The 14,486-nt window shown below is 41.2% G+C and overlaps 1 protein-coding gene across 9 annotated transcripts in view; it reads left to right on the plus strand.

Moving 5' to 3' along the window:
• LOC104150259 (zinc finger protein 608) overlaps positions 1 to 14,486 on the plus strand; it is an 87,819-nt gene that overhangs the window by 30,615 nt on the left and 42,718 nt on the right. For 8 of the 9 annotated variants that reach the window (XM_068925200.1, XM_068925201.1, XM_068925203.1 and 5 more), the window contains exon 3: positions 9,229 to 9,484. In XM_068925200.1, coding sequence (XP_068781301.1) covers positions 9,229 to 9,484 — 256 coding nt within the window. Of the gene's footprint in view, positions 1 to 6,742; positions 7,023 to 9,228; positions 9,485 to 14,486 lie in introns of those variants that run through there. The other variant, XM_068925205.1, reaches the window with a different exon arrangement.

Genomic DNA, 14,486 nt, shown 5'->3' on the forward strand with positions numbered 1-14,486 from the left:
GCAGGTGCTGATCACTTTGTCAGGCTATAAAAATAGTCCGTGAGACAGTGTAAGAAAGGAGGAAGTTTAAGGCTAGGTTGACATACTGAAACGCAAGATGTTTCAGCTATGGTGTTTTGGATTTTCTGAGTGAAATTGTATCCTCTCCATTTCTCTGTTCTTTCTCAGCAAAACAGGAATCATAAGCCCCAGCTGGAACTCAGCAAACATGAACCTGTGTCTGTGTTTGGGTGCTTCCATAGCATGCTAATGAGGATCCCTAGGTACTAAGGCAGAATCAGTAGGAATTAATGTCTTTGAGGTAGGGACCTGAGAACAGAGATCTCAAGGTCACCTACTTCTAAGCCATAGAGAGGAAAAGATGTGCTGTCTGGTTCAGTGGCCTGTAATCAGATGATTTGGTGCTGATAGTCTAGCTGCTTTCATAAAAGAGGGCTAAATGATACATGAAAGCTAGATTTCTCCTCTCTGCCAAAACTGAATTGCCTCAAAACTGAAGCGGGTAGGTAAGTAAACTCAGGAAGATCTTCCCTGCTGACTCCAATGCTTATATTTGTCTTTATACTGTAAGTTTAATCCTTCAGTCTTACTCTTAAGGACTGTCTGTTTGACACTTTGCATCAGTACCACGTTCAATTTAGAAAGAGGAAAAAAATAAACCTTTTGGAGGGAATAGTTATTAGCAGTTTCCTCCTCATATGGATTATTTTTCTGTTCATAATCTTCACCGTGGCTGGATTATTTTCAGAATTTTTTTAAGGCTTCTTCAAAAATTACTTGAAATGCTGACTTCCTCTCTCCCCGGTAAAACAAACACTGCGATTCAAATTCTGCCCACAGTTATGCTTCAGTGGAACTACTCTGGTTTTACACCAGTTGAGAGGAGCATTTGACTGTTGTAATTAATTGGCATTCCCTAACATATCGTAAAAAACCCAAACTCCATTTGAGAATAAAGATTTTTTGTTAACTGTACATCTTCAACAGCAGGCATTTGCAGGCATAGCTAAATAATGATTCAACTCCCTTTTCAGTTGAATTACTCGAGTGAAGAAGGTGAAAGGCAATTTTAAAAACTGTTTCATTTAATGACTTGCTAAATAACTGTGACTGTATATGTCCTATTTTTAATAGTGATAATACTAACAAGTTTTAAATAAAATGAGGACGTGAACTCGTGGTAGTATTTGTAGGTAACGGCGTGAGGTCATATGAGAAAGAGAGAAGCTGACTAACATAGGAGACCTAAGGCAATAGTATATTGGATGATACTAAGCCCAGATCCGTCTGTCTTGCCTAAGAAGCCGAAGGGCCAGCTAAATTAAAAATTTTGGGGTCGGTGGACACTGGTAGATATTGGTCCGTGATCCAAGATACTAGTCCATAAGTTTTTAGAACATGCTAAAAATATCATCCATAAGAGTCTGGTCAGACCAAGAAAAGGTTTTGGTACAGGTTAATCATCGAGGGAGCTCATCCTATTTCTGAGGATCACAGGACGTTCTTTGACAAACTGTGGCAAGAGAAATTAACAGTTCAGTAGTTTCTTCCACCAAAATCTATGGGAATTGAGGAAGCAAGGGCCTCAGTCATAATGCATGCAACTTTAAAAGTTGCTCATGAAACAGAGTAGACAACAAATAGGGCACTACTATAGGGCACTGACGTGCAGAAATGCTGAGAGGTGCAGAGAAGCTAGATTAAGAGATACCCGAGCTTTGCTTTAATTGCAATCTTGCTTTACTCTGGTACATACAATGCAGGCTCCTGGAAAGCTTGCACAATTAGATTGATTCTGTATAACCCCATAGTCCCGAGCGGCTGAAGAGGCAGCTGTTCCACTAGACTGCAGTCTGTTGGTAATGGAGAACTTCTGCTGTGGGGTCAGAGAGAAGTGGTGTGATTTGCCTGGACACTGAGAATGAAAACTTGAAAAGAAATGAAACAGTTAAATGGAAATCAGTCATGATGCAATTAAGTTATCCATTATCTTCCTGTATGCAATTCAGGGTGGGAAAGCTTTCCTTGATAAATTGATACCTTGATAAGTGATACAGCAAGCACAGCTTCATTCCTCGCGGAAGTCTCAGACCTCTTAGAACTGAACATTGACAACTTCAAGGTATCAATTATTGGTAATGCTGTGGGACTGCCATATGTAAATACCTTATCTCTTTTTAGCTAGGTTCAGAACCCTGAGGGCTTGTGTCTAGAAGAAACTTGTGGAAAAAAAAGATGTGATTGCCATCTTTAAAATTAAAATCTTCATTGCTATAGTTTTCCAAAGGGTCACAGAACTAGGTAGAGCAGCATCTAATCCCTTACCAGGACACAGCTCTGCCTCAGTTTTTACCATATTTGGATGCAAGACACTATCTGATACAGGAGCTCATCTTATCCATATTCTGTCTAAACCTAAACAGAGAAATTCCTTTCTTGACTTAGAAAATGGTGACTCTATCTAGACAGGGTAGGGATTTTAAGGGAATTTCAGTGCTGATTTATGCTGTTTTAAAGCTTAGCAAAGGGTCAGGCAGTGACTGACATACAAGTTTGGAAAAAAGTTTGGATTGAGGAATTGACTAGGAGAACTCTAGTTTCACTGGAGAAAGGTGCTCTAGAGACTTTTGAGCAGAGTTATCTCAATCAATATGATTTTCTTGGGCTGAGAGAGGAGAAATGTCTTTACTAGAAATTTGCAGGTGGTAATCTGGGCATCCTCCCATGCCTCTGCCAAATATTAGAGTTGACATACAGTTTTTCACAGATGCAGCCTTTGGCAGAAGGATATCGCTGGCAGCTGTCAAATGCTAATCTTTCCCATACTAAAATGGGTGAATGGCTCTGGGAAATCCCAAGCATCTGAGCTAGAAGATATAAGGGAGAACAAGGAATTCTCCTTGCTTGTTGTTTTTCTTGTTTTTCATTGATCTCCCTTGAAAGTCTATGTTTGGAATAGTTTAGCACCATTATATCTGCAGTAGACCGTACTGAACGATTTGCGTTCTCGTTGTGATCATCATTGTATGTTGTTATTGTCCTGAAGAACATTATCATTACAGTATCTGTGGAGCTGCTGCTGATACAGTCCCGCAATGCCTGAGGAGGTCTGGAAATCTGTATGCGGAAGGAATATATAATTACCGACAGATCGGGTGTTTGCAGAACGGTGTTTGCTGGTTGCACAGTGGATTGGAGTGGCATAGAGGATCTTGAATAGAAGGGTGAAATTTTTCCATTTTCCTTGCAGTAAAAGCTTGATAGTATTGCAGAGGTTCTATAAGTGGAAGATTTTGCTTAGTAGCAAGGTACACACAATATTGAAATTATTCCAAACATGAGTGATTTTCTGAAAGAGTAGTGCAACAATTTATTTTACAGTGTCTTTTTGTTTGCCCCCTCCCTTTTTTTTTTAACAACTCAGTTGATTGAAGTGGAAAGGTTCATTTTAAGAGTAAGAAATACTTGGAATCTCCAAGTAGATGCTGCTTGTATTATTCCGTTGAACATAATTGCATCTCAGGTTTCTTGTCCGTGCTGCAGTATTTGGAATGCATATTTTTTTGATTACTCTCAAGCATAGGCTCTTAAGTCTAAAACGTGGATGAAATTTAGGCAGTCTGAATCTCCGTCATCCTTCCTTCACATTCAAACTCTTGTGATCCTCGGTTCAATTGACCATAATAACTAACCTCCTTAGTTCCTCTGACTTTTCCATGTGTTGAATATAAGACTTGTAGATTTGCCTCTCTGTTGATCACAATTCTTTTCTACATCCAGGTCCTGTAATGTTTCTATTCTATTTTCCAGACATGGCAATGTTTTTTTTTTTTCTATTCATTTGATGTAGAATTTTTGTTCATCTAACTATCTTTATTAAATAATAAATATGTCTTGCAATAAATCAAATGTCTTCAGAAAATATTTCAAAGATATAATTAGACCCTTCTCATCTCAAAGCTGATACTAGTTTTTTCTTTAAACATCAGTTTTGTTAAGTATGATGGCAAATGCTCCTGGGTGGCTTCTTGGGTGATTTTAGATGCAAAAAATCCTGAATTGAGATGAAAGAGAGATTCTTTGTAGGGGCCGTTTTTATTACATGATAGAATATGGGTGGAGAGCTTTGTTTTTTAGATGTATAAATTCTTTGTGGGGCAAGGTTCGTTGGGAAAGGAGGCATCTTTTTTTGGATCAGTGAGATGCCTGGAAAACCAGACACCCTTTTGAGCATACAGGCATTTTTTCCATGTTGCATTCTCCCACGTTTGTTTTCTTCCAAAGTAGTTTTATTGATTTCGTTAGCATTGCTTTTGATTTATGGTGCTGTGAATGAGTTTGGAATAAGGTCTTCCGGGGTCCTTGTTGCTCTAGAACTGTGTCAAGGCAGGGCAGGCATACTTTATACAAAAACAAGTTAATCTCCCTTTTACCCTAAAATTTTGGTAAAGGAATTTGGAGAAAAGCGGAACTTCCATATGGAGTTGAATTCCTTTATTTCCTGCTTTTCATGTCCGATATAATGATTCTTTGGAGTATTATTTTGTAACTCCAAGGAACTTGTCAATGCTGGTTTCAAGGCTGGAGGTTTCTCATTCCTTTGAGTCTTATATTGGAGTCTTTCTTAAGGAAGGGTTTAGTTTTGCAAAGGGTCAGGCTTTTGTTTTTAGGTACGTCCCATAATAGGTTTGGGATCTTCTTCTTTCTGCATTCTTTCTACTACAGTAAATTTTTCTCAATTTAAAAGGCAGTGTGGTCTCTTGGAAGGGGCTACCCCAAGCTTTGAACCTCCTCCTCTGCCTTGATCCGAGCTGTACAGTGGTACATGGCTTAAATGGCACATGGCATGGGCCCTTCAAAATCATGCGCTGGGTGACACTGCAGTAGTGTATGACCTTGTTGGGCCTTAGTCTGCTAGCTCTGGCTCTTGTCCTTCGGAGATCACTGCCAAAGGATTATTTTCATGAATAAGGTGGAGCTACATATATTTTTAGAGTTATATACCTGCTTGCAACACAATGATGGGGGCGGTTTGGGGGCTATTAGTTATTTAGTTTGCATTTTGTGATTTATGACAAAAAACATTTCACACTTGAGATACACACCATCTGAAAGTTTGCAAAGTTGAAACGAAGGAAATATATACAGAATACATCGACTTGATAATGTGATCAGAAGCCGTCGTTTTAAGTATCTGGGACAAGTGAGGTTATTTTGAGCAAAATGATAAATCCCCTTTTGGTCAGATTAGTACCATAGCAAATTAGGCTTGGAGCGTCTTTCTGGGTTACCACTCTTCTTTCATCCGTGCAGGCTTTCCACAGGAGCAGAGCTCTATCCCATGAAGACTTAAGGTTCTTCCGTCCTTGCAAGCAGGGGCCTAAGATTTGGCTGATTGCGGTAGTGTGATGTTGGGCTCTCTGCCCTAAGGAGTCCGCTCAAATCCATGTCCCTCCTGCTATGAGCTCAGCATTATCCGCCGAATGCTTCCTGGTTGTCAGGAAATCGCTTACAGAGGCCGCAAAATGTTAATTTGCAGACGTGTTTGTAGAGCCTTACATTGCGTCGGGAAGATAAGCTTTCATGAGAGGAACTTAATTTGAGTGTGTAAATTAAAGTGCCCGAGTAACTGCAGGAAGTCCTTATTTGTTAGAAAGACTTGCCTCTTTCTGGTCAGGGTGACGTTTCTTCTCTCTTCCGTACCCTCTCCCTCCTACCGACTGATGTCACGCAGCCACCAAAACGTCTTTGTGTCTTGTTCAGAGCGAGGAGCACTCCGTGGAGCTCTTGCTCTCCTTTGGTTGTGCTGCCTACGGCTGAGAACCGCCACTGCCTGATGACAGTCAAAGCCTCGGCGGTGGAGCGCTGCCACGAATAACGCGCCCCACTTTGTAGCCTTCGGTGCTAATCAGCTCTCCAAAGCCCTTGAAACAGGCTGAAGGAAGAAAATACTGCTCGAATAGTTCTGTCGGGTTTGGAGCATGTGTATTAAGAGAGTATCTGTGAAAATGACCTTACTCGGGTTTAGGTTTTCGGCCTCCTATTGGAATCTCTGGTGTGATAAACAGCCAGGCTACCGCTCGGCGTGCACCAGCACCTGGGAATAATCATGCAAAAATAACAGCGAGAAACTGCAGAGCGTCTGTTCTTGACATTAACTTTCCTCAGTTTGACAGAGTGCCACCACCAGATGTTAGACTTATGTGCCTTTTTTCCACTGGAGATGGCCGCCTTCCTGCCTCTCTCTTGGCTGCTAATAGCTTACATCAGTGCCCTTCGGCGGGCTCGGGAAAACAGTGGTGTCACTCCAGCATCGCTACGAACTGCCGCTTTGCTGTGCTGATGGCCCGGTTATCCAACGAGATGGAATAATTTTAAAATGGGGGAAACTGGGGCGATATTTAAGCTCTGTGTGTTTTTTTTTCTCATGAGGGAGGTCATCCTTGCACAACGAACGTGACCCTCAGGGGCGGTAAGCGTCCACTTGCTTTGTGACCGAAGGTTTTAGTGTTCTGGTCTGATGGAGGAACAGTCCCTTTTGCTGCAACAGCCACTTTTTTGGCCTTGTCTGCCCTGAGTTATTTGAGTAGGAAACATGAACATTTATTAGCAAGTCAAAATAAACCAGAACTAAGTACAAATATTTGTAACAAAGAACTTAGTAGGGGACACTGTGAGATCCGTGCTTTCTTCTTTTCGCTCCCCCTCACTGTTTATAATACTTGGAAAACGGAAGACGGCATCTGCCAATTTTGTCTACAGTCATGTAAAACATTTGCTGTTTTAGTCTGATAATCGCAAGCGTTTTGTTTGTTTCCCCGGGCTTTGGGACGAGCATGTTTTATGGAAGAATGCTGCGTCCGGGGAGCTTTTGCACAGGTTTCCGAAGCAGCAGGCAAACTGTGAAGCAGGCCGTTCATTCAGCGTTGCTTAGTTTTTATAAAGGGACGTGGCTTAGCTTTTGGAGCACCTGGGCTCCATTTATCTGCCGGTTCCTCTTCCCGAATCTCTTCTGGCTGGAGGTAAAATACGTGAAGAGCTCCTCTAAGCTCTGTCGGAGGTACGGATTGCTTCCATTGCCCTGCTGGGGCTCCGTTACGCTGCCCGTGCCGGGGTGCAGGGCTCGGGGCCACCTAACCTTTTGCCTCTGCTTGGCCCCCGACAGCCAGCAGCTGTGGGGCACAAAACCAGTGTCCCCTCCCGCTGGGCGTACATGGGGTTATACGTCACGCTTACCTAGTTCAGGGAGACCTCGCAAGAAACCAGCTGCTGTTGGGGCTCAGCTGACGTTCGACTTGCCTGCGCGCTCCGCACAGCGGTCTCGCCTGCGCTCGGCCTAACCCTGCGAGGGCCGTGGCGCAGAGAGCGGAATAAAGATGTAAAGTCTGATTCATTGCTCGGCTGCGTTGGTTTTATGCCACCGTAACTCGGCTTTACTCAGTAGAGTGCTGCTGGCGTTAGCAGACCTAATAGTCATGTTTTGCGCTCTGTTTTGGTTTTCTTGCTTTTTTTCTGTTTCTAACCTAAAAATTGCTTTAGTCCTAATTAAACAAAAAACCCCTCCAAAGACTGGGTAAGGGTCTGTTTGTAGCGCCTCTTCTCTCCAGTTCTAGTGTAATCAAAATCGGAATCGAGGGTGTTTTTTTTTTCTTTTTTAAGTGTTTGCTTATGGCCAGGTAGGACAAAAAACAAATAAATGATCATACAGAATTTTCTTTATATGTATATATCACCCTTAGGCTTGGGTGCACAGTTAAGAAGGGCTGATTCTCAGTTTGTATCAATGGTGCTTAAAAGAATGAAAACGAATCCACAGTTGGAAGGGCCATTTGCAATTTTAAGAGAGTTCTTTATGGTTTTGGATTTCCATTTCATTTTCTCACTATCAAAAGTGGCCACGTGATTAAGTGATCCGATCTAGTGATGATTAAGTGATGAAAAAAGTACATGACACAAGTATACACCCTTCAGTCCTTTCCTCTCTTTGCCTCTTTTGCCTGCTTTGCTTTAAAAGGAAGCCAAATTAACTTTGAGCCGCACTAAGATACACTTAAATGAAGCCTCGAAGGCAACGTGCTGTGAGTCAGCCTGTCTTTCCTGGTGGGCCTGCTTACAGGGGTCCAGAATGAAAAGCTACATAAAGGTGTTTCATCATCTATTTGAAAGCAGGCAGTGCCATTTTTTAAACCGTCGGATTGAAGAAGGTCATCTTGATGTGAAACCTATGATCCGGTGGGCCAAACAAACGTGGGCTTTAGTGTGTAACAAATCGAGGGAGGATTCCCCAAGTGGTACGAACGAGGAGGTGATCCTGGCGCTCGCCAGCTACTTAAGTGGGTGCACTCATTCCCTCCGTTCCTCATTTACTCTTTCATGTCACGAAGGACCTCATGGCCACAGTATAATACGGAGCGCCTTCAGGACCAAGCCTATATACAGAAAATCTCCTCCTGGGTATACTGGAAGTCATGCAAGACCAGTAACTTCTTCAATTCCTATATAGATAACGTCGCTATGTGAACTGTCTGTGTACAGGCTGCTTGTCTGGCGAGTTGTGTTCTTCCGCATACACATTTTGGAAATCCTTAGAAATTAGATGGATTGGATAAATTCTTGTAAAAGTCCTGATCTGTTATTTCCAGTGAAAAGATGTAAATGTGATCTGTTAGGTGGGTGATCCTAATGTATTTTAAATGGTTAGATGACACGAGATTATGTTTGATGGCATATGGATATTAGAATTGTTCCAAGTGCTGTTTTGTCTATGATGCACAGGAAAAAAATGGCGTTTATATGTCTTTGTACTGTCTTTCTAAATGTTTTTCTTTAAATAGAAAACACAGTTCCCAGTTTGCAAAATTAATTTCTATCCACAAATCAGTCTCTGTCAGTGCTAAGAAAAAAGTGGCTTTAATCCTTTTTTTATTTTTATTATTATTTCATGCTCGCAGTCTATGACAACAGGGAATAGTCTTGTAGAAGTTTAGCAATTTGCCTTGTTTAGCATGATAGATTTTTTTTTGTGCTTAATTTTTCATGTGCAGCATTTGGGCTGATGTTAAAAAAAATTAGATGAGCTTATAAGATTGAAATCACCCATGATACACCGAATCCCCACATACACAAATGCAGTCTAAGCAAACTGGGTTTTCTTTTGTTTGTTTTTGATTTTTTTTTTTTTTTGAAATCTCACAGCACCATTATAGTAAGTTTGTCTGTTGTTTTCAGGTTGATCCCCTGTTTACAGTGCCTGCACCTCCACCTCCGATTTCCAGCAGTATCACACCTCAGATTCTGCCTTCCTACTTTTCCCCATCTTCATCCAATATTGCAGCACCAGTCGAGCAGCTTTTGGTACGGACTCGTTCAGTGGGTGTAAATACTTGCGAGGTTGGAGTAGTAACAGAACCCGAATGCCTTGGACCCTGTGAGCCTGGGACCAGCGTGAACTTGGAAGGAATTGTGTGGCATGAAACTGAAGAAGGTAACTTGTTTTTTCATTAGGCTTGTCTATTAGATATGTTAATGAGGAGGCTTTGCTGTATCTGCCTGGACGCTAACTGGGGGCTCGCTAGTCTTTTGGGATGCCATTGTGTAGGACGGCAGTCACAGCTCAGCTGGTGAGTTTTTCTTTTTTTTAAAAAAAAAAAACTTCTAATTTAAACAATCAGATTTTCCAAGTGACCTACCAGGTAACCCCAATTAGAAATAGGATAGTTTTCTGCCATTGTACGGAGAAAAGCATGTTAAGAAATAGCTAGCAGAATAGCATAAATATGCTAAACAGAAGGATTTTAGTTAAATGTACAACACGAAGGGAATATAAGGATAGGAGTGGCTAGAAACGTACAAAGGTGAATAATTTTGGAACTCAGATCCTATGATCCAAAAGGTCACCATTACATAGTAATAGAGGCCTCAGAGCCCTCTTAAAAATTGTATTTGATGTTGTGATGATTGTTTGCATTCTGGTTGTTTGAAACATGTTTTAAGAGGAAAACATGCGTGTTCAAAGAGAAACGTTCCATCTGGCGAAGAAGCGCTAGCTAAACCAAACTGATTTCTTGACTATCCTTGGGAGGCATTTGGCCAAGTAGGAGTGCTGGAGAGCTTTGGGGAACACTAGCTGGTGATAGGCTGCGATTTAGAACAAAGTCAGTAGAAAGAGGATTATGCTGTGATATGCAGATTTTTCCATTCTGGTTTTCAAAAGCTCATTATTAAAATACCAGCTTTCTCTTGTTCATGCTAAAAATACTGCAAGGGTACTTTAAGCTATTGCAATTTTTGGCTTGATAGAGGTGCACTTCTCCAGTTGCAGCTGCCTAAGAGTCCTCCTGTGATTGTTTTCTCATGTTTGTGTTGAGTAGTATTTAATTTGCAGTGGTCTACCTTCCTCAGCCGTGAAAACAAGGTTATTTACAAAAGGACATAATGAAAGAATACAGCGGTGCATTGCTTCACGATAAATCCTGACATCCTTCAGACATATGCACAATGGCATTTGGTCCTTTCCAATGATATATAAGACCTCACCAAAGTGCTCTACGCTGTCCTCTCAAAAATCAATATCGAGAGTCAGATTTACTTGCTTTTATATGCTCTCATCCATCCATCTTTCTCTCTGTGTATGTCTACAGCAGATTCATAAGGTAGATTGATCCTTTTAGATTGTTTTTAAAGCACAGTATAAATTCTGGTTTAAAATATCCCTGCAGAGATGACTGCCCTTAGCAGCTCCAGTCTTCCTTGACTGGCCTGCATTAACCAATGCTGGAATGTGTGGGCGTCAACTGTGGTGACATGAAAGAGCAGTAGCTGTTAATGGTGTTATTCTTGCTGAATAAACTAAACTTCTGACCCCCACTGAATTTAAGAAGCCTGCCTTGTTAAAGATTTTGGCACCAGAAATGAAGTATTTAAAGAAGTGCATTCTGGCCAGGATGACATTCCATTTAGCATTTTCTCAGCACGCTACTGGTTTAAAAGCTCATGCTATTTAATGGAAATTAACTCCCTTAACCTTTTCCCAGTTTGTCTAAAGCAATTTTCAGAAACAACTGAGGGTGCAATGAAGACGGGTTTGAGTGAAATGGTTTTGAACGTGCCCATTTTCACAGGTTTGCAAATAGCGTGTAGTGACGCTACAGGTGTGAGTGGCTGCAATAACAGACAAAATGGGATTTTGAAATACCACTCTAGCGATACAGGTAGCATGTAGATTGTTTAAAAACCTGAAGATAATGCTTATGGTTTCCTTTCAAATAAATTTTACTGTTTCAGACCCTACTTAACTGAAGAAAATGTCATTATTTTTACTCTGGTTTCCGCCCAAATCAGTGCTCTCAGTCCTCTCTGTGTTACGAAAAATGACTTCCTAATGATCAGCTTTGCATTTGAATTTCGTTTTGACGTTTGGGGCACACGCGCACGTATATATTTAGCTGTTTTCAAATTTCCTGATACGTTCATGAAAGCAGCTATATAGCAGCTTGCGTGAAGCCATGTCTGCCAAATTTTACAAAGCAGGGTGCAGATGGGTCTTTTATTTATCTTTAACAGAAGGATGATTATCAGATACTCATTTTCTCCAGTTATGATTTTGACTTTAATTAGGCCAGAACATGACCTTTGCTAAATTGATGTAAATCCAGAATACTCTAACTGAAATCATTGCAATTGGTGAGATCTCAAACCATCTTGTTGTCCATAAAGTCCAACTGAAATACGGGTTTCTTTTGTGCTGCCCATATGTTTCATTCATATTCACCCCCTCCAGTGCTCTCCAAGGCCTAATAAAACACACACGCAAACTGATAGCTGTCTCTGTATGGGATGGCTTTTTTAAGGTAGAACAGTTCTAAGAAGTTAAGGTGTGAGAAGTGCTGACCTTGGCCTGTGTTTTGAGGTACTTGAATGATTTAGCCTTTCTGTAAGGTGAAGCGTGAGGCGATTAGAATATGCTTGGAGGACGTCTGCACACCCTACAGCATATGGGAACGATAAGCCACATGTGCGTGCTGGGCAGCTTTCATTTACTGCTGTAACTAGCAATGGGAATGCAAATACAGAAAGCATGTGGGGATCAGAGTTGTACTGAGAAGGGTGCAGTCGGTAGAGGAAGGTGAAATCAGATTATTTGGAACTCGTTATTAAATCTAATCTGCGCTCCCTAGAAGAGAAGGTGTATGCTTGGGAATTCATGGATTGAAAGGTGGCTGGATTTGAAATAACTGGTTTTCTTTTAGGAATGTTAAACAAGTTGTCACGTTCTGTTGCATTTGTTCGTGAAGGTCACAAGAATGATGTTTGGTTTTATTATTCATGTTTTTAAGATAATCGGTCCACAGGGGGGAAAAAAAAGCATTGGATTTCAGACAAAATTGTGGCGAGTCAAAGACAGCATCACTACTACAGCTCTTTTCATTTATCCCATGCCAATCTATTCAGTTGATTTGATCAGCGGATTTAATAAATCAGACCGTTTTTCCCGGAGTATTTCAATCTTAAGATGTGTAGAGGGAAGCTGGCATCTGAAGTCTGTCACATTTTATTACGAGGCTTTGTAACTAACCACGGCTGTGGTTTTACTAATATAATTGACTGAGAAGGCTGGTTATCACGTGGGCATTTCTCGGTTGCACTGCTCACAACTGTATACTGCTTAATTTTCACATGCGTGTGCAGTGCGCTTTTTCTTCTGCGCGTCATCCTTGTTTGGCTATGACTTGGTATGTATTCAAAGCGGTATTAATGGCTGGCGGGGGGAAATGAAGAAGCTGGTTGAGGCTACCTTGAAGTAGTGCAATGAGAAACAGTTTATCGGCAAGTCAACCTAAAAGCTGGCGGCTGATGTGGATATTTGATACCGTAAACCACTCTTCAGTAACAGTAAAAATCCATCACATAGCGTTACTGGAGGGGTGCTTTTTGTTTGGTCGGTTCCTCTGATACTCTGTGTGTTCTCTGGGAAACAATTGTTAAAAGTCTGTATTACTATACTGAGAAATAAGGTTAATCTAGAATCAGGTACTTGCTAAACGGTGTAATTATCTTCTGGGAAAGCAGTTCTGAAGAGAGCAGTAATTGTTTCTTACTGCCTGGAGGAAATAAAAATGACCCAGAAAAAGGGGAAACCACCAGCCAACTTTCTAAATTGCTTAGAGCTTGCTTTTTTGTTGTTTTTGTTTTGTTTTGTTTCTCACACTCGGTTGGCCTGGGTCATGTCCTGTTTTTGGTACTGCATCTAGTAGTGGAGTCAGCTTGCAGTGGTGAGAAGCACTTGTTCTGCTGATGTCTTGTTTGCTTGAAGACGGTGGAGGAGACAGCCATCCGTCACCTCGCCGCCTTTGTGTGCAGAGCAAGCTGTCAGCACGCCGCGCTCAGCTTCTCACGTTGCTGCACTGACATCCTTCCTCTTTGTGCAGTTTGGGTACAACTTGCCGTTGTTGTTTGGTCATAAATAATGGAGAAATGAATTGTATTTTTTAAAGAGTTCTCTTGTCAGCGTTAGCGTGTTGGCTTTTTAACTCGAGCCTGGTTGTCAAACGTGAGAAGTAGGAATCTGGGGCTTGCTGTAATTTTATTATATTGGATCTCAGAAAATCTGATGGGATCAGCCCTGGGGTCTTCCAGATGTGTGCTGCCGTCAGTTCTGACACTATTTTGCAGACATTTCCAATAGAAAGGAGAAGACATAATTTACACGGAGGCGTGCTGATACCTGTCACGGATGGGTTTCCCCACCTGCCACGGTTGCGTTTTGTATGCAAAGACAATGTTTTGAAAACATACCGATCGCACAGAGCTGAGCTTGATTCCTCTCTGTGCAGTGTTAGTTTTGCAAAAAGTATCTTGAAAAGAATACAGTCTGTTTGAAATCTCTTTAGTTCTATATGTGTTCATACATGTGTGTATAAGTAAGGGTGTGTATGTGTGTATAAAATTAAAAGAATCAGAAGTAGTCTGGCTGCCTCTGATTCCCCTTAGCATTTTTTGTGGTTTAACAACCGCATTTTCCTACTTTCGCAAATACAAAGGTGTGATGAAACAATGAAACTTGTAATGTTGAAAGCTCTGTCAAATGCGTAAGTAAACACATGCAGAAATTAGAGAAGACTGTTTTTGTTTGTCTAATCTCTTTTATCAAAGAACCTTACAGTAAACCATAGAAATTCAGACAAACATGATTAAATCAGCACTGTTGTCTTAAGTTCAGGCGAGGCTTCTAGACAGAGGTAATATGCTTTATTAAACCAAGTGATACAATTGAAAAAACAGATAAGCTTTCAAGCTCAGCATGCTTGGACTCTCTCCTTTTTGAGTGATGCAGAACATGAACTTGCTGCACATGGGGAGCAGTGGTGTGCCATTCTTTCCCATATCCAGCACAGAGCTGTAAAGACAGTGGGGATTTTTACGAGAGAGAAGCACTGAAGAAGTTCAGAAATGAGGCTTCCTTATGTCTGTGTTAGAGAGAAGTGGTT

The sequence above is a fragment of the Struthio camelus genome, chromosome W, assembly GCF_040807025.1.
Source record: "Struthio camelus isolate bStrCam1 chromosome W, bStrCam1.hap1, whole genome shotgun sequence".
Lineage (NCBI taxonomy): Eukaryota > Metazoa > Chordata > Aves > Struthioniformes > Struthionidae > Struthio > Struthio camelus.